This window comes from Polypterus senegalus, chromosome 6, assembly GCF_016835505.1.
Source record: "Polypterus senegalus isolate Bchr_013 chromosome 6, ASM1683550v1, whole genome shotgun sequence".
Taxonomy (NCBI): Eukaryota; Metazoa; Chordata; class Cladistia; order Polypteriformes; family Polypteridae; genus Polypterus; species Polypterus senegalus.
The window spans coordinates 115,337,860-115,358,181 of NC_053159.1; the positions used below are offsets into that span (position 1 = coordinate 115,337,860).

At 39.5% G+C, this 20,322-nt stretch overlaps 1 protein-coding gene across 3 annotated transcripts in view; it reads right to left on the bottom strand.

Moving 5' to 3' along the window:
- The window catches only part of trpv1 (transient receptor potential cation channel, subfamily V, member 1), an 89,687-nt gene that overhangs the window by 49,184 nt on the left and 20,181 nt on the right, over positions 1-20,322 (bottom strand). For 2 of the 3 annotated variants that reach the window (XM_039756846.1, XM_039756843.1), the window contains exons 2-3: positions 5,183-5,506; positions 4,934-5,091 (exon numbers count right to left, since the gene is read on the bottom strand). In XM_039756846.1, the coding sequence (XP_039612780.1) occupies positions 4,934-5,091; positions 5,183-5,400 (376 nt within the window). In that variant the 5' untranslated portion in view covers positions 5,401-5,506. Of the gene's footprint in view, positions 1-4,933; positions 5,092-5,182; positions 5,507-16,483; positions 16,594-20,322 lie in introns of those variants that run through there. The other variant, XM_039756844.1, reaches the window with a different exon arrangement.

Below are 20,322 nucleotides of genomic sequence, written 5' to 3' on the forward strand. Positions count from 1 at the left end.
GCAGCTAAAATGTATATGGATCATCTCTTGGTAGCTGATCCCTTTTCAAAGGCGCTACACGACGGCTGTGGTATAGAAATTACATTTTCTATGTGAACGTCCAAATTTCTGCATGTGGTAATGTGCTTTTATCAGCAATTAAAAGAAAATCATTTTTGTGTGCTCTGCAGTGTTAAGAGAGAAAGGCTTTGGTTGGGGATAAAAGGAAAAAAGGTGTAAAGAAAGGAAACTTGCCTTTTTTTTAATATAGTGTAGAGAGAGGTCTTCGCTGACGTCTCGTGTAGACTGGAGAGACGGCCCTGCCATTTACTTTTCCGGGATGGCACTGTTGGTCCTCCACTACTGTGCGTGTCTTCATAATCCGACCTGACGACCTCATAATCGTATACGTGTAAAAGAAAGTGCGAAGCGCCTTAATATTAGTTTGCCGTGGTCTAGAAATGGGATCCCATGTTTACAGTTGTCTGGGCTATAGCTCATCGGAAGAGGGAAAAAAATTAAAAGTGTTTTCTTTCACTTAAGGCAGAAGCACAGTCAGCGTCTCAAAGGCCGGCACAGCTACGCAGGCGCGCGGGCTGCCCGACTTTTGTAGTATTTTTGCAGTGAAGGAAACGCCACTTTTTGTAGACACGTTTACTTTCACTTAAGGCAGAAGTTAAGTCAGCGTCTCAAAGGCCGGCACAGCTACGCACGTGCGCGTGCGCCGACTGCCCGACTTTTGTAGTATTTTTGCAGTGCAGGAAACGCCACTTTTTGCAGACACGTTCACGTGAGCAAAACTCTCTGCGCTCTTTAGAGGTCTTGCTTTCTCTGCGCACTGTGCTCATAGTCAGTTCACGTGAGCCGCTCGGAGTACATGCATCAAAGCTTCTGAGCTGTGCCTGTGCGATCTTGCGATGTCCACGGCGTTATTTAATGTTAGCTAAGACCCGGCACTTAAAAGTTTTTCACTACAGCAAGTTTAACTCTATTACAAAGTGATCCAAAGTCTCGTTTATACCTCGTGTCTTCTCATTAAACTTGTATCTCGCGAATATAGTATTCAGCGTTTTTCTTCAGCGCTCTTTGGGGGCTCTTCCTTCTTTTCTAGGTACTGTGTCACAGTCAGTTCACGTGATTACGTGGGAGGCGTGATGATGTCACACGCAGCTCTGCCCCCCACGGCCATTGGGCTAACGTCCATTACAGTATATGGAGAAAAATAAGTTCCAGTTATGACCAATACGCGTAGAATTTTGAAATGAAACCTGCCCAACTTTTGTAAGTAAGCTGTAAGGAATGAGCCTGCCAAATTTCAGCTTTCTACCTACACGGGAAGTTGGAGAATGAGTGAGTCAGTGAGTGAGTGAGTGAATCAGTGAGGGCTTTGCCTTTTATTAGTATAGATTATTTCCTTTTTGCTTTGTGCACTCCCCCACCATCATCTGTGGGGGAGGAATGAAAACTTTAGAATCGTCAAAAATTTCGATCTCTGTTTTTCGACGGTTCTCGACATTTTAGGGGACCCGATACCAAAAATATCAATATCTCGATGATAGATATGTGTGTGTGTCTATGTGTAACAGTTTTTTGAGGATGGTCATGAGGTAAAACGGAGGGATGGAAAAATACCAATCTCGAAACTTAACTTGGTTATGAGATGACAATGTGCTGATTATTTTTTGAGTCAAGTTATGCAAGAGAAAGAGACGCTCCAGAGGAATCGTCAAATACCGGAATTCTACAATTAATTATGAATTCTTCTCGTCAATTGCTACATAATGACCTTTTTTATGATCAGAAAGATCAGTTTAAGAGCGGTAAATAATTACTGATATGTTATAGAATAGTTCAAGTAACTTGGTTCCAAGGGTGCAAAGCATACTGACGCTCACATCTGAATTTTTGGATTGTTTATAGACATTATTTATATCTCTTTTTCAAGGGTTTTTGGCCCTATAGAATTTTTTCTGATGTATTTTTTTTATCTCTCCAATTAAAAGTTATTTTGAGGTGGTGTTTTTTTGCATAGGCATCACTATATTCTGAGTTTGCTGCCTCCTGTTGCAATGCCATTTCTCCCATGAACTTCTGGGGCAGTGTGACGGCAGATATCATCATTTGTAATGGTATTTTAATTGCCATGTTCATACTCACTCAATCTGAGACTGGATAACAAAAACATTTTTGGTGCTGTTTTGTTTCTGTTTGCACTGGCTTATTGATCCTCTGCTTCATGCTTTTGAACTTTGGTTAATGATTAGGATTGACAGAAAATCAGACTTTTTGGATTTTGAATCTGTTTTTTTATTTTGACCATGTCTCTTTCTCCCAGTCCTTTTCTATCACTGAGACAGAACAATGATCAAAATTACCAAAGACGTAAATATGCAAAATGTGCATGTACATATGAAAAAAGTGCAAGTTTAAACAAGCTGATTAGGAAATAGGTCTTAGCAGGTCTTACAGGACAGATGAGCTGATGATCTGATTATTCTGCAGACATGTTTTATATAGAGGAGGAAAAATGGCCAAAGAGATAGTGTGACCATGCCCTGTATCATCACACACATGCCGCATGACCATACCCAAAGCAATTAGTTGTCATGCACTTGTGACATCTTAAAATAGCAGCCAACTTGGATCTCTAGAACAGTGTAAGACTGCCAAGCCAATAATACAAAGTAAAAAAGAAAGAACCACAAACAAAAGGCAACAATAAGGTACAATGTGTATTGTATTAGCTGACACACCTAACATCATTAGAGCTAAATGTGAAAATGACATGTCACATATTCAGAAGTGATGTAACATGTACCCTCTAGATCTAAAAAATAACATTACATGTGTATACCCAGCAAGATTAAAGGATGTACCATTACCTGTACAGGAAGACGGAATGAGGACACAAGTGAATTGGCCAGTGGGATGAGGGAATAAATTTGTACCCAGTTGGTATGATTTAATGGACAGATTACGAGAAGCAGAGGATCGAGAGTCATTCCATTCACGATACAATATGTGGCAGTGGTCCTCATATGGTGACCCAGTTGGAACACCTGCAGGGGTACTTGGGAGTTGGAGTCCGGAAGTACAGTCCTGTCGGGGTCCCTGGATATCATTACAGGGCAGTGTCGGGAGAGGACCTCCCTACTTTTTCTGTGCCGTGGAAGTGCTCCCTCAAAGATATAGCGTACAGGTTTGACTTAAAAAGGCGTCTGCTGCCTCACATCGAGAAGTCAGAGTCGGGAGGCAGCGGGCAACACACAACAGAAGACAGAAGGAAGAAGGATTGTTTATTATTGTGATTGTGTACTTGTTATTGTGGCTGATTACTGAAGAGAGGAGTGTGAGAAGTGTCTTGTGAAAATAAATATATTTTATTTTATTTGAAAAGAGGGCAGTGTATTGCTGTGTCTTGGGTCTGGGGATCAATGGTGCTCCCTTGTGCTCACAATATGTTCATGATCTAGAACTGTTGCCATGCTGCCAATTTTGATAGCTGTGTGTATAACAGAGCAGAGGTAAACAGAAAGTGTTTAAGACAAATTCTGAAAAAGCAGCATTTCCTGCCTTTTAAATGTGATGGCTTGTTGATCTTGTCTGGTTCATCCAGAGTTTTATCCCTGGCTCAAGCGTGTTTTTTGTTTATTTTCATTTTATTGCTGTCTTTATTTTGTATATTGACTTATTGATTGTGTTTGTTTTTTTGTTCCATTTTTTTTACTAATTGTATAGTATTTAATTGAATTATCTGTATTATGTTAAACACAGTATATATGTAATTTTTTTTTAGTAGGTGTGTGTGTTGTGCAAAGTGGAGCTGAAGGCAAGCAGGGCTTTCTGATGCTTCAGCCATGGGACTCCAGCCCTTAAGTCTTTAAGTTAGGTAGGTGGCCACTTTGACTTTGGTGTTCTGGGTTTTTGAATCTTTTGATTTTGTTTAACTAAAATTACTGGATTGTGGATTGGTTTCGTTAGGAATTACCTTTTGCCTTTAAATATAAGCTTCTTAGGACTAGAGATTTTCACAGTTCCTCTCCCCTTTCTCAAAATTTTGTAAGCTTTGATGATTTTTTAAAATATTGTTGGGTCTTTTCTTGTCTGTTTGTGTAGGCTGAAGTCTATTTAGCAGATTTGAGGGAAAAGGTCTCAGATGTGCCTGAAAGTAGATTTTGAGGGCAAGCTTCATTTTAAACCTTGTGAACTGGCAGAGTCCGCAACAGTGCCAGTGGTTAGTGATGCTGTCTTACGGTTTCAGAGTCCTATTTTTAACTTCCAGCCTGTGCACTGTTGTTGTAAGGCTTGTATGTTTTCTCCCATTTTCACAATTGTCTCTTCAGGTGTTCTCTGGTTTTTAGGAATAATACATTTTATTTTATTCTGGTTTTATTAGGAATCATTGTTGAACATCTTTCACTTGCATGGCAACAGCTCCTTTTTTTAAAATCCTTCTTGCAAATTATTCGCTTTCATGCTGGCCCAGTTGTACTGAATGTCCTATTGATTTGTAATTTATTAATTATAAATACATCCTTAAAAATCAATACTATACAGAGAGGAAAAATACACCAAAGAAAAAGCATTTTTAAGCAGCTTAAGACCCATACAACAAGAACAGATGATTCATAGATGTTAACAGATGATTTGGTTAAACTTTAATACTTTACTTCTTTGCGTTGTTGCTTATTGCTTTTGCTCCATAAGCTATCTTAGTAACCGCACTCAAGCATTCATCACAAAGCAGAACTAAAGAGAGGCTTTGAATCCATTACTGTACAGCTTACTGGCTACAAGAAATGGACCATATTGATTAATGTTTGCTTGTCTATAAAGTATAGACTAAGTTGATGAAGACATAAGTAATCTACAGAAATGCTTAAAATTTACATGTGATCCGAACTGCTGCTCCATGCTGCTTTCTAATGAAAGTGCTGATTACACCGCTTCTTACCTTTAAATTCTGAATGGGTCAGCTGTTTCAAGGTTTTTCTCAGGTAATTTTGCAACCCATCCAATCGGGACACATCACCACTTGCGACAGCATCAAATAGTGTTTTCAAGTCAAATTTTGCTGCTCCTGTGCTGTCAGAGCTAGAACTTCCAGGTTTTCTGGAATAAATCACAAATCGTTACTCTGTTGAACAGCCCAGTTCATGTCATTAAACAAATACGGCCACCACTGCATGTTTTATCATCTTACCTGTCAAAGTCCAAGTTAAATTTCACCATAGGAGCTGACTCTTCATACTCATCCTGGTAGCAGGTATCCATGGGTGCCTTTGTGTCATCACTCCCAAAACCAGAAGCAAACTTTTTTCGTGGCTTGCTCCTGGGGCTTTTGGTGACCTGAGGGTCAAATGGGGAGTCTTCGGTCTCGAGGGTAAAGCTGAATTGCTCAGTAGTCTCTGGCTGATCCATTTCAGCTCCCTGGGCCCAACTATTTGGTGCAGCTCAAACTGATGGTGTATGGGGAGGGCAGCAGCAAAAGATGTCAAAGTCAAGACTTCAGGCAGATCTTGGAGGCCTGTGACACATAAGACATCTGATCAGGTCGTGGCAGAGCGCGTTATGATGATGCTGGGCACACAGCAGTGCAAGTCTGCATTAAAAAGGCCATCAGTAGCCACATCCAGTTTTGCCTTTTTATAATTTATTCTTAGTACATCTATTATATAAAACTGAAATTAATGATGACTCAGTAACGTTAACTTATTGAGGAAAGGAACTTGCATTTCATTTGGTTGCATCCCACTGTAAAAATCAATCATCAAAATGTAGTATTTAAGTTACACATCCTGTTGACAGCAGTGAGATGACTATGAGTTGTCTATATCAGTAAATGTTACAGGACTGGGCGTTCCTGCGGTTTAGACATGAATTTTACATGCTTAGAAGTGAATGAGTGCATCAGGGATTGCAACAAATATCCTTCAACTTAAAGACAGCCTACATGGGCTGCGACATGTACTCGGTTGTGTTATGTACACCATATATATTTTGAACAACAGGCTGTGACAGAGTTGTGTCCCATCAAAGGCTGGTTCCTGCCTTGAGTCTCATGCTGCTAGAATATCCTGTGTCACAAAGTGAGGTCCATGGCGGCCTATGACTTTTAAAAGAAATGGTGTGGGGTGGGATGCAGGTGTGTGGTAGTGTGGAGGATCAACCCCAGGGCTGCTGATGGGGAAACTGGCATGGTCTGGTCAGTTTCCTTGTTAGCACTCCGGGTTGCATCTGTGTCTGCCAATATTTAAAAGGAGAGGATCAGCAGTATAGAAGGGAGGATGGAGAATAAAGAAAGGAAGGCAAGATCGAAGGGGCAAGTAAGAGTGGGCGAGGAGCAGAGGCCAGGCGGTTGGGCCACTGTGAGAGGGAGCAAAGGCAATGCACTACGAGCTTTAGTATAAGAGCAGGGACTTGGATTGACCCTCCCGAGATCCACATAGTGTGATATAGTGTATGGGATGATGGAGGGCCGGCTAGGTTTGTCTCTGCCAAAAGTCAAAAACGAAAGGCAAGACAGGAGTTGGTTGACGGTGACTGCTGCTGATGCGCCAAATCCAGCTGAGCGGACCCACTGAGGGGAGCTGAAGAGACAGAGAGAGAGAGGAATAGCCATATTTATCTTGCTGAGGAGACTTACCAGATGTCTGGGAGTATTTCACTTTGTGATTTTGAAGTATTTATTGTTCAGTTTCTAATCCCCAAGTGATCACTGATTTTTAGATAGATTATTCAATGGCTTCTTTATTACTTTGTGAACTGCAGTTTATTATTTTGACTTTGTTTTAATAAATTGCACTGTGCATTTTGGCAACTTTTGCTCGCCACTGTGCCCATTTCAGTTACAAACTACTAGGGGGTCATGTGGACAGTTTAATGGCAAGTATGCCACCTGGACATCAATCCCTGACACTTAGTCTCTCCAATCTCTAGTTAAATATATCGGGTCTGAGAATGTCATATATTTATTGCAATATTATTTTTCATAATTATGTTATTTTGGAATTCAAGCCATATACAGTAAGCTCATATGCTCTGCTGCTAAGGTAACTTACTGCAATGCAAATGTCACTCAGCTAAGCCCATCTATTGAGGCAGAGCCTTTCAACCCCAAATTGATTGTCTTACTGACACTGGAGAATGAAAGACCAGTAATTTTCTTAAAATAAACAAGATAAAAACAAACTGTAGTTATTGGTTGTAGCTAAAAAAATCATTTGGCCCAGCAGGTCATCATTATGGAGATTGTCAATAACTTGATCTTTTATGTTGTTGTAAGATGATGTATAATTAATACACATTTTTCTTTTTAGCCATATTGATTATTGTAATGCACTCCAATCAGGACTACCAAAAAGGAAGATGAATCAGCTGCGGCTTGTTCAAAATCTAGCAGCAAGTATCCTAACTAAAAGAGAGAAAATTCTGATCTCATTTCATTTGTATCAGGTAATTTGCATCCGTATATTGGCTGCCTGGGACTTTTAAACCTGAATGCATACTACTTTTGATTGCATCTAAGGCTCTGAACAATTTTGCACCTCTCTGTATTTTGGAATGGCGGCTCAGTGGCATAGTGGGTAGTGCTGCTGACTCGCAGTTAGGAGACCCTGGTTCACTTCCCGGGTTTTCTCCCTGCGTTGGAGTTTGCATGTTCTCCCCATGTCTGCATGGGTTTCCTCCGGGTGTTCCAGTTTCCTCCCACAGTCCAAAGACATGCAGGTTAGGTGCCTTGGTGTTTCTAAATTGTCCCTAGTATGTACTTGGTGTGTGTGTGTGTGAGTGCCCTGTGGTGGGCTGGTGCCCTGCCTGGGGTTTGTTTCCTACCTTGTGCCCTGTATTGGCTGGGATTGGCTACAGCAGACCCCCGTGACCCGGTAGGATATAGTGGGTTGGATAATGGATGGATGTATATCGGAATGCTTGACCCCACAGATTCCTAATTATAATCCCATATGTTTGAATACTGGCCTGCTCAATGAGCACCTAAAGTGTGGAATTATCTACTGACAGTGATACAAGAGGCTAAAACTCCTAAACACACTCTTTAGTTTTGTAATGTATTCATAGTACATCTATTGTAAAAGATTAAAATACAGAGGACATTTTTAAGTATTTCCATCACGTATAGATATTTATGAATTACTTTATCACATTTCAGTCCTGTGGTATGTTCAGGTAAAAGTGGGTGGTCTTTTGGCCTTGGAGCCGCATCGAGGTTTATTTTCTCCAGCAGCCTCACCACCTAAGAGTTTAGTTTTTCTTTCCTCCCTGGCCATCTGATGACAACATGTGTTATTGAATCAGACATTAGCCTTTGTCATTATGTCCATTCAAACCTGAAATCAATTGCAACCCAGAACTGAGGAACTTCCAGGTAGTAGGATTTTTTTTCTTGAAGCAACAAGTCAGAAGACTGTGAAGCCAATGACATTAGGAGGACAGGTTCCGAATGGTAAAGTAATCACCATCTTTGTAACTATGTACTGATTAATACAGAATATAAAGTCAATTTCTGTTTCTGAGTCACTATATTTAATTTTTTTAGTCCATATTATGGCTATAAAGATCACTCACTGCAGTCATGCACCAATCATCATCTACAGTATACATATAAAGGTGAGTTGGGATCCGAGAGACTGTGTTTGTGGAGGGATGGCAAGTTAAGGCGGGTGGGGGAGTCACGTGATCATCTCCCCTCCCATTCACGTCATTTCATTCACTTCATTTCGCTCCGAGCTGAGCTCCGCAGCTGACGCGGTCTTGCCGTTCTTTTCCTTAGTGTTTAGTCGTCTCTTTTTTACTGATTTACTGTTTACTAGACGCAGTACTTACTAAATAGTATTTTTCCCTTTAGTATTTCTACTTAGTGTTTCTTAGTGTTTAGTAGACGCGGTGTGACTGTTACTTTCTACTTCATTTTTGTACTTTAGTGTTTAGTAGACTTTTACTTTATCTCATTTACTGTTTTTTTTTTACTGTTGTTCCCGGTGCTGTTGCCCTTTTTTTACTTTATCTCATTTAGTGTTTGGTAGACTTTTACTTTATCTAATTTACTGTTGTTCCCGGCTCTGTTGCCGTTTTTCCCGTTTCTATTTTTTATGTAGCATGCATGTTCACGAATTAGTCATAGAGAAAATGTATATATTTTGGCTCCAGGAGGGCAAACCATAAATGTTGTATATAAAGAAGCTCTATAAGTCGCATGTAGATACATAATTATTCCAACTACAGCGACTGCAGCAAAGCGCATGTGGTCTGCTAGTATATTATAAAGATGGCTTTTGTCACAGATAGGTAGTGTGAGGGGTCTACTGTATATCTTTATAGAGTTTTATAGGTCAGTTTTATGGCTTTCTAGTTGAAATCGCATTAGTATGTTCAGTTAGGCGCAGTTGTCTTTCATTTGATTCAGCTGGGAATTTAAAATCTGTGCCACATGTGAGGTAGTGATGTATGGTCGTCTTTTTTTCAAACTGCACCCACCTGTGGTTCTATAAAATGAACGCATACCTGCCAAAACCTGAAATAAAAAGATAAAAGAACTGACTGGAACCCAACCCAAACCCGCTCTATTAGTAATGACACAAAACATTAACTGGTCATTAATTCAATTACTTTTACTAAGGTAACCAAATGAGACAAATGTAGCCTAACATTTAAAATCCCTGCCACAATGTGTACATCTTTTACCTTGCAGTGCTATCACACACCCGTGTTTGGTGTTCCTTTAATTACATGTTTTGACATAATAAATTTAAAAAGTTACTTAGGTGTAAATAGATTAAACCGGGACTGGTTGCATTCGTGTTTATATTAGCCTTGATTTGGCACATCTTTTGCATGTTTTCGCTGCACTGTGAAGAACTAAAATTGATTCCATCGTACCAGAAGTCAGTTGGTTGTGTCTTGACATTACAACTAAACCTACTGGGCTGAAGATGTGGTTGCTGCTAGCACTTGTTACAACGATATAAAGAAATGCCTCTGGAAGTTTGTATAGGTGAAGGGAACATTTGTTGTTGGTTTCCCATAAAGAAACAAGATTGCCCTCCACACAGTCCCCAAGGGAAAATGCATGTCAGCAACAGTTATTAGTCTTGTTTATTTGCTTACTGTTAAAACAAGTTTTTTTTTTCTTTATTATTTTATTTCTTTTGGTCATGCATTAACCTGGATCCACCCAATCTGGTTGAAAATCTAATTTTTTTTTTGTTTTTTGACCTGCACCCACCTGACCACAGGTATAAGTCAACCTGCATATCACTAATATGAGGAGTGATTAAAAATGTTATTATTTATGAGATTTACATACATCATAATTCTCCTGTCACCTGCAGGTTATATGTATTTGTCCCAGCATTCCTATCACTTTTAGAAATAGTTCAACTGTGTTTATGGCTGTCCAGTAGATGGTGCTCTACTGGCCCTTACACCATGAACACATATTGTAGCTTTATATCATTGCAGCTTGCTTATTGCTTTACATTAGTTTTACACAATTAAGTTCAAATCATCTGTCATAATACCATACTGAACAATGAAATAGTATCACAGATGCTAAAACATTTTGCAACAACAACATACATGGTTGATCAGTTACCCTGGCCTGCTTCAAGTGTCTGTAGACCCTGACGAGAGCTCAAGGTCTATAAAAACTGTCCTCACCCATACCTTAGCTATGTCTCTAGCATGAAGCTCATTTAGCTCAATAACCTGAAACAAAACCCATTGTGAATGACACAGCAGACAGAAATTATTTAAGAGAGCAATGACAACTACAAATGAATACTGAAACAAAAAATCAACTTACTGTATGAATAGATAAACTTCACATATAAACATTTATAATGTAAGAGATGGAACAAGTAAGAATAGGAGAGCAAAACATAAATTGCTAGTGGAAAATGACTGTCTGTGCAGGTGCTTACTCAATGGAGTGGGGGTCTCGGGTCAAGCAGATGAATTTATGGGAGCTAGTGGTATGGCCTTGAATGCATAAGCTAATTTATTGTGCTTTCATTGGCTGAAAATCAAATAATCCACATTAATTTTGTTGTTCGAAGAGGAAAATTCTCATTGAAAGAAAGATGAATAATCAATGGATTGAAATCATTTTGATTTGTCTAAGATGAAACTTCTCAAGAAAAGAGTAGAATCCGTCCAATCTTGCTGAAAACAAGTTTGCCAAGATTCTTAATTAGCATGTGTGGTTTTGTGTCTAGTTTCTTTTTTTGAAAGAAATAATAAATGAAAAGGGAAGTGAGCAGATTTCTGACTCAGGCACCGCCACACCCTGCTTGGCCCCTGATCTGCTGTCCAGTTCAGAGTCTGTGTTGGTAGCACCTAGACAGGAAACCATCAGCTTGTTAGTCAGAAAGGCTCACGTGGTGTCTGACTGAAAATGTAACTTGGTCAATGCTTCACTTCTGTAATGGGAGCTTAGTTGTGGTTCTTGTAAGCTACATTAATACATCTTTTCTCAGTTTCTTTACCCTTCACACTCGGTAATTGACAGGCAAATTTACCAAAAGAAGTCTTAAAAATGGGGATCATTTCATCTTGGAAATGCAAAAATGTAAACACATAACAAGCAAACTGTACAGCTTGGTTCCTTCTATGGAGCTCTGCATATCAACAAATTACTAATAAGTCAGCTCAAGACCACAAATCCACAGGTTCAGCCCGACATCTCTAGGAGAATGTCTAGTGGTCTAATTACTATCTCTGTAAAAGGCTTAAATTAACCAGGAGATTCAGAAGATAAAAATAACAGACTGCTTCAAAATGCCTGGGCTGCTGAATTCTAAATGGACTTAATGGATCCCTGAAGGAGCCTCTCATTCTTCAGGCTGAAAACAGTGTATAGTATGGATACAGCTAAGGTGAAATGGTGGAAAGCATTCTCAGGTCTCCTGAGTCCTCAATAGCAGGTCTTGATTGCTGGATGTCAGGCATTGAAATGGCCACTGTATTAGTAGGGTAGTAAGTCAAGAAGCTCTTTCCTTTTCTGGGGCAGGTAGTTCTGTAAACGTCTAGATTATGGCTTCAGTCATCTCTACCAACTTAACACAAGAGCGATTATTTACTGCAGAAGATATGAATTTCTGTAAATAGTGTATTGTTCACATTAAAAGTGTTCAGTTATTGCCCTCCTTCGTCAGTATGTAGGAGGTTAAGGGTTGTGGTCACTTTAGTTTATAATTATTGGTCTTTAACTGAGAGTTGGGTAGAAAAATTGTGTAGTAACTTCTCACAAACTGAGACCCAGGTTCAGTTCCCAGTCCAGTATCTGTTTGTCTGAGGTTTGCAGTTCTCTCCATGTCCATGTTTTATTTTAGGTTCTTTGGAGGGTGTCAGGAATTACCACAACACCAGGATAACATTGGAGAGAGAGAGAGAGAGAGAGAAGGTGTCATACTGTCAAGGAAAGAGCTAACTGGCACGCCAGTATGGGGAGTGAGGGGCTTCTTGTGAGAGAGAGAGGCCGTTTTGAGTATGGGGTCCCAGTGAAACCTTCAGAGAAACCAAGGCAGTCCCACATAAGGTGGCAGCCATCTTGTAAACATGTTTTTCCTGACCCTTTCCCTTAAAGAAAGAGAAATAGTGGTACTGTAAGGTTAACAAGCAGTTGACCCCAACACCACAGTCACTAGCTACAAAAGTAAAGTTAAGACCTAGGAGGACTGGCCAGGGGAACACACATATACCCCAACATAGAAGTTATCCATTAAAACAGTGTTTCGCAACCTCTGGGTCTAGACCCACTTTTGGGTCATGATTGGCTATCCTGTGTTGTGAGTCGCCATTAAGGGATCATCAGCTTAAGTGAAAAATGCTTGAATTAGTGTAAGCTGACCTAATCTGCCGTGTTTATAAGAAATGTAATGATTTACTTCATTAGGTAGAAGTACATAATAAACACAAAAGGTTGCATCCAGTATTTGAACTATTAAAATGTGTGCTTTAAACATTTAAATTGAATTCTAAATATTCTCAATTGTAATACAAATTTGTAATTTATCACCCTCTCATAGTTGTCCATAGAAAGCAAGGTCACTAGTAAAAGAACAAACATAAGATCCTATTCATAATCACTGAACTTGAAATAGTCTAAATAGTTTGTGATCTGTCATTTTTAATTTTCTGGGAGTAACTCTTAGAAGGCTAGGACCACCGGTAAAGAATCACAAAGAATCAAAAAATATTATCATATCCATGATCAGGGACATAGAAATAGCATAAAACGATACTCCATATTACTATATTAACAATCTCCATTTTTTCAAAGTTTTGTGAAAAGGAATAACTTTTGACTCCTCATATCCTATTAGGATGTAAATGTGGTACGTGGTTGATGTGGTGTGCACAACTGTCAAGTCCTTCTGATTATTTTTGATGAAGACACCTATTGGTTTATTATTTATCATAAGGGTGAGATTTCCAGTACAAAATATGGTGCAAGCATTGCCTAAAAATTAGGGCTTTTGGGTGTAAAGGTACCCCAAAAAATGTGCTGTCTTGCATAGCCGGACACCAAATGAGTTGAACTGCATCATCATATGTGGAGCTTTTCTCTTGCGGGTGAGTCAGACAAAAAATACTGGAATGATTTCAAATGGTTCATAAGTAACTCTATGAAAAGGAAAAAAGCTAATATGCCTCATACCCTTGTATCTATGTGCTCTGTGCTCTATTATATACATTTAGCATTGCGCTTGTTACACCTAAAGGCACCTGTTACAGGAGAAAATCCTGTCTGGGGGGTTCTCATTGACAAAAAACAGAGTTGCAAGGCCAGAAAACTTTACATTTACATGTATATTATAAACTGTAACATTGTAATCTTTTCTTTTTATGGTTTACTTGTTTGTTACTATTGTTTTCTAAATCATTGGTAACAGTGTCAAGAAATACAGTTTTGATATTTGGTTGTTGTGGAAACATGCATCACAAGGGGATGTGGTTTTTTGTATGGCATCATGTGGCATCAGTTTGGGTGCCATCTGATTTAAGTGCCAGATGCATGCTGTGTAACTGTCAGTAGTTTGTTTTAGTTTAGTAAGTCTCCAATTTTTGAGACTTGTTCTATCCTTAGCATTATTCCAGATGTGAATAATTGCCCCAAGGACATCCTCTCCTGTTACTCCATTTTCTTCACACTTCCCAAAGACATAGATGTTAGTTTAACTCATGGCTCTAATTTATGTATCAAATGTGTACTGATGTCCCATGCATTGTTAGCTTTTGGTTTCTTCTAAAATGGGATTATAAAATGGATGGATGTAAGAGGGGCGGCACGGTGGCGCAGTGGTAGCACTGCTGCCTCGCAGTTAGGAGACCTGGGTTCGCTTCCCGGGTTCTCCCCGTGTCTGTGTGGGTTTCCTCCGGGCGCTCCGGTTTCCTCCCACAATCCAAAGACATGCAGGTTAGGTGGATTGGCAATTCTAAATTGGCCCTAGTGTGTGCTTGGTGTGTGGGTGTGTTTGTGTGTGTCCTGCGGTGGGTTGGCACCCTGCCCAGGATTGGTTCCTGCCTTGTGCCCTGTGTTGGCTGGGATTGGCTCCAGCAGACCCCTGTGACCCTGTATTCGGATTCAGCAGGTTAGACAATGGATGGGTGGATGGATGGATGTAAGAGCTTTGTAAGAGGTGGCCTAGTAGACATGATGGTGGTATTTAGAGGCAATTCAATACAATTAACTGATTTCAAGTTCTCATTGTACATCTGGAGCTGTCTAGTGGTGACTTTACCCCTTGCACCTTTGTGTTAGCGCTGTTTAAATGACAGTGTGCTTATTTTAGTATGTAGTCACATGGATGATTCTGTGTAAAATAAAGACTTAATGTATTGCAAGAGAGAGTTATGCTCCCTGCTTCGGTTTAGGGACCTTTTGATTGACCTGGAAGTACTTCCATCTAGTTATGCCCTGGCACCAGAAGTACTCCCTGGTCCAATATAAAAGGAGCCTCTCTACCTCACTTAGTCGGAGTCGGGAGGAAGTGGGCAACACTTGCGGGAGGAAGAGGAGTTCAAGAAGAAGAAAGAAGAGAGGAATCATTGTTGATTATGATTATTTTGTTGAAAGATGTATTTAAGAAGAATAAGCCACCTTTATTTGAACCCTTGACTGTGTGTGTCAGTTGTGTCTGGTGTTTGGGGCTCTGTGGCACCCCCAGTCTTCCACACTGTTTTTACAGAGAATGTTTGGTACTGTTCATTAAAATGAGCTCATTCTATGTTGATTATTAGTTTAACAGCAATTCTAATGTGCATAAAAGTATCTGAAGTACTTTCTCACACTGACAATTATCAACAGCAAGTCATGTTGCGACCCTGAAGCTATAACTGGCATTTTTTTCCATTTTAGATGAATAGCAGCAAATCCACATAAAACACTCTAAATGGAACCCACACAAAGCAGTCATTTGAATATGAATTTGGAAATATGTTTAATGATCATTTAGAAAGCGAATGAATAAGATTGACTAAATGACATCAATTGGTCAAACATTACTGAACAGTTCTGCTTTCCTTTGTAATAATTGCAGTATTTGTCACAAAGTCATCAAATAAATGTGGTCAAAAGAATCCTTTCAAAATAGAAGAGGAGTCAAATGTTACCCAGGTTTAATTCTGACGGTGACACATCAGCGTAATTTTGTCCTTTTCGCAGAATGTTCCTTCATCCCTTTGTGTTCCCTGCCTGTTGCCTCTAACTGCCCAAAGCTGATGTTGGATGCAATTGTAAAATGACAAAGCAGTCAGATGTCATAGCACCTGGTGTCCAAAGTGCTGATTTTAGTGTGAGCTGATGTGACCATTGGCACTTTTCAAATGCTGAGTGTGATCTTGTTATTCTTTCTCTGCTGTATGTAAGGGCACTTTACAGAAAAAACAAGTGAGAAGTCAAGCAAAATGACACCTTTTATTGGCTAACTAAAAAGATTACAATATTAAAGCTTCTGAGGTGACTCAGGCCCCTTCTTCAGGCAAGATGTAATTATTGTAATTGATTACATCTTGCCTGATCAATGGGCCTGATTTGCCGCGAAAGCTTGCATATTGTAATCTTTTCAGTTAGCTAATAAAAGTGTCATTTTGCTTGACTTCTCACTACATTCATAATGGCTAACATGGCACAACACCCTAGTATTACAGAAAAACAAGCCAAGCAAACTTGGTTCCTTTGCAAATTATTCTGTATGTTTGTCTTTGTATAGTTAAAATCCCAAATTGTTTAATTTTATTGAAATACATAGTTTTATTTCTGTAAGCCGTTGGATTCAGCAAGTTTGAGAATGTTATTTTATGCCATTAATGAAGGAGAATAAAGTCAAGTGAGAATAAATGTAACCGTGAACAGCATTAAGTCCAACGTCAGCAATAATGCAGTACCTTCCTCTTTTCAAACTGATCCTTAAAACAGCATCATGCCAAATCCTGCTATGAATATTTAACACAAACATTTGAAACAAGCCAAGAGACAAACACATACCTGCACCTGCAGCCTGGAGCTCTAGCGAAGTGTCCACGTGTTTTCATGTGTATAAGCATTGAACAGCAGAGGAGGCGTAACTGGGAGAGGTGCCTGGGAGATGCTCTGACACTGCAGCCTGGGCTGCTCAGCATGAGACTCTGGTATCGTGGTGGGCTGTGTGCATGTGTGGTGGGGAGGGGTGTGGGGGGGTGGCGGCTGTTTGTTGTTTCCTCCCTAGAGCATATCTTAGTACATTAGAGCAGCAGATAATGCATTACATCAGTGTCTTCAAGTGAGAGTCTGCATTCTCCAGCTTCTGATGAGACGGACGGCATGGTCTCTCTCAGTAATGGGTGGAGATTCAGCTACTGAAACACAAAGATGTCAACTGACCCCACTCACTGCACTGGAAAGCATGTCTAGAAATCGATTCCCTATCATTTCCTAGCACTCAGCAACCAACTTGGAGTCGCATCTAAACACAGCAGACATTTGATCCCATTAAGGTTTTCTTCTTAACCTTAATAGAATGAGTAAGAAACTGGCAAAACAGATCTTATTAAAATAAAACAGTCCTCGAATATAAGAAGGTAGACTTGAGAAAATCCATTGCTATAGACTGATCTGTTCAAGGTCTTGATAGTTCATGTAAGAAATTAGCTAATCAATTCTGGAAGAAGTGTGCATATGAGGTTAAATTCAACACTCAGGTTTTACATTGTATTTTCATATTGTAGGTCTTCATATTTTCAGAACATTTTAGATGAAAAGCAATGTTGTGCTGAACAGCTTCAGATGTGTTTATTTTGTTATATTATTTTATATATTGACATTGGCAATCTGCAGTGGGCTGCCGCCCTGCCTGGGGTTTGTTCCTACCTTGAGCCCTGTGCTGGCTGGGAATGGCTGCAGCAACAACAACAACATTTATTTATATAGCACATTTTCATACAGACAATGTAGCTCAAAGTGCTTTACATGATGAAGAAAGAGAAAAAAGACTAAATAAATAATTAAAATTATGGAACACTAATTAACATAGAATAAATGTAAGGTCTGATGGCCAGGACAGAAAAAACAAAAAAAAAAAATCTTCAGACATATGCGCCCCGAAAAAACCACGACGGACAAATGAGCGCTGACAAACCCGCTGACTGGTTTTTGACAAATGCGCGCCGACAAAATCGCCACGACAAAATCGCGATAGAGGCCAAGAGAGTGGGACACATTATGTGCTAGGTTATAACTGTTATAACTGCTGACGGCATGCCGCGAACAAATAACTCAGTCGAGGGTTGGCATAACGCGTCGTATAGAAAGTGGAATTACCAGCAGTCAGGCAGCCAGCAAGTCTAAATACGCTCAACTATCAAGACGTCTTGCTGCAATTCTTCCTAAATATGCAGGGCGTGGTTTTAAGGACTATCTGCGTGCCGTGCCGATGCCATGCCACGTCTCATAATATTGACTTCTAAAATAAACATTATTATATATGCTTTAAACTAGTAATTCATATTTAATGAAACTTTCGCGATTTTGTCGGCGTGATTTTGTCTGCGCGATTTTGACGCCGCGTTTTAATCGGCGCTATTTTGTCGGCGTGCATATGTCTATCTCGCAAATGTCGGGTCACAGATATAGCGGGTTGGAAAATGACTGACATTGGCAACACAGCATAAAATTCACAAAAAGTGGCATATGATGCATTCCAAGCTATTTTAGTATGTTAGACAACATACTGCTGTGTTATTTGTAATAAATGCGTATTCACAGATGTATTGCTGTGAAACATGAAAATACTGTCACCTGTTAATTACTTAACATTCTTGCAGTCTGTCTTACATTTAGTTTTTAATTAAATCTGCATATGTACTTTTAATTTAAACATGTTCTGATATTATTCAGTTACGGATGACAGTGGTTTTGCAGTATGGTTTTTTCAGATAATGAAGACAAGCAGTTTTGAGATAAGGTAGTTCTACTTACTTACTACTCATGGTGCCAGAGAGTGGCGACATGTTGCATGTTGATTAGCACCTGCAAGTAAGAATTTTGTTGTACTCTGCACATGTGACACTAATATACCTTTAAACCTATTACGTGGTGCTAGGCCTGTCAAAAGATGCAGAATTCCTGTGACTCTGTCATATTACGTTAGAGTGATGCTAATCCTGTTGAGATGGTCCCATAGCTCTGCCTAGGCTAGCATTGGGCTTCTGGTTTCTTGTGTCACTTAACTGATTGATTCCTACCAGCAAGTCTGATCCGAGACAAACAGAATGAGGCTGCGACTGGTATTGAGTCTGGCCAGTGATGTAACGGTGTCTTCCAGAATAAAGTACGAATATCAGTTCCTGTGTAATTCATGTAGCCCAGGCACGTGATATTAAACAGTACAAGATAAGAGTGAGCAATTCTTACTAACAGACAGCAGCTAACCTAATCCAGTCATATATTGTGAAATGTTAAGAGCCATGCAGTGGTCTGAAAAAGTGAATCTGTCATGGTGCATCAAGCCATAGGTCAGCACTTACTCCACTCATGTAATTTCTTGACAAACTTTACTCCACAAATTACATTTCTGGAAAACCTAAAATTGTTTGTTTCTATGACTTTTTAAATGATAATGTACGACTGACATAATTTGTTCTTTTGTTTCCTTCTACAAAATAATCAAACCATCAATTCCTGACTAGGCCTTGAGAAAAACAAAATTCCCTTCTAATTCGTATAACTAACTGCAGTCAGCGGAAAACATCAGCACAGCTTGTTTCAGATCAGCCTCACAGTCATCATTATTAATATAATTAGTTCTTTTGCAGTGAAGAATATGAAATTTGTTTCACTTCCTAATAAATACCCTCCAGCAGGCAACTGAGGTATAAAAGATTTTTAAACTGTAGGGCGACTATTTCACCCTCACTCTTCGACTTGTCTGATTTGTCCAAACGTGATCCTTATGGTCAGCTTGTTTAGGCTGTCTGAGTTTAGTCCAGCTTTGCTGGATTGTTTCAATTTAATTTAGAGCTGCCAATTAATGAAGAACTGAACTTTGGTCCAAGTCTTGCAATGTGGCAACACTAGTGTTTATGCACAAAAGCTTGTTTATGCATTTTATATTGTGGACTGCAGGGGAGCTCAACAGCAGACCCCTAATCCCAAAAGATGAAAACATGTGACCAAAGTAGTAAAATTAAGGAACTTTATTGATAAGAAAAGAAAGAATAATGACAACAAAACACAGGAGTAAAATAACAATAACTACTGTATACCCTTATGGCTTACCTAAACACACATAGTCTCTAACTGCAGGCAAGCTTAGATATGGGGGATCCCCAGACATAATTTATTGTTTGAGTCCCACCTAGATGTACTGAGTGGGCCACAGAAAAAACTAGTAGGTAATGCCAAATCTTAGAAGTCTCCTAGACTTAAATAAGCACTAGAGAAGAACCGCAAGTAGTGCACGAGTATGCCTTGGTGTAGGGATAGACACAAAAACACAGAAACAGCATCTGAGATTAAGAGCAATGTATATACACTATATATAAATGTGCATGCACTTTTACATCTATTCGATGCTTGCACGCACCTCACTACAAAAGACCAGTGTGCAGCAAGCACTGCCATGGAACAGTGATGTCATGCTAATGACACAGATGAAGGGACACAATGTTGAAAGGAAGCAAAAGATGCGGCCCAACAATGTGCAAATGAAACACTTCAGTAATGGACGGCTAACCTTGATATTTTCACTAAAAACATTGTCTATCTGAAGGTATTTTCTTGAGACAATGATTAATAGGACTCATATGTCAGCGATACAGTTAAGATATCGTATTGCCAGTGCCTTCTTA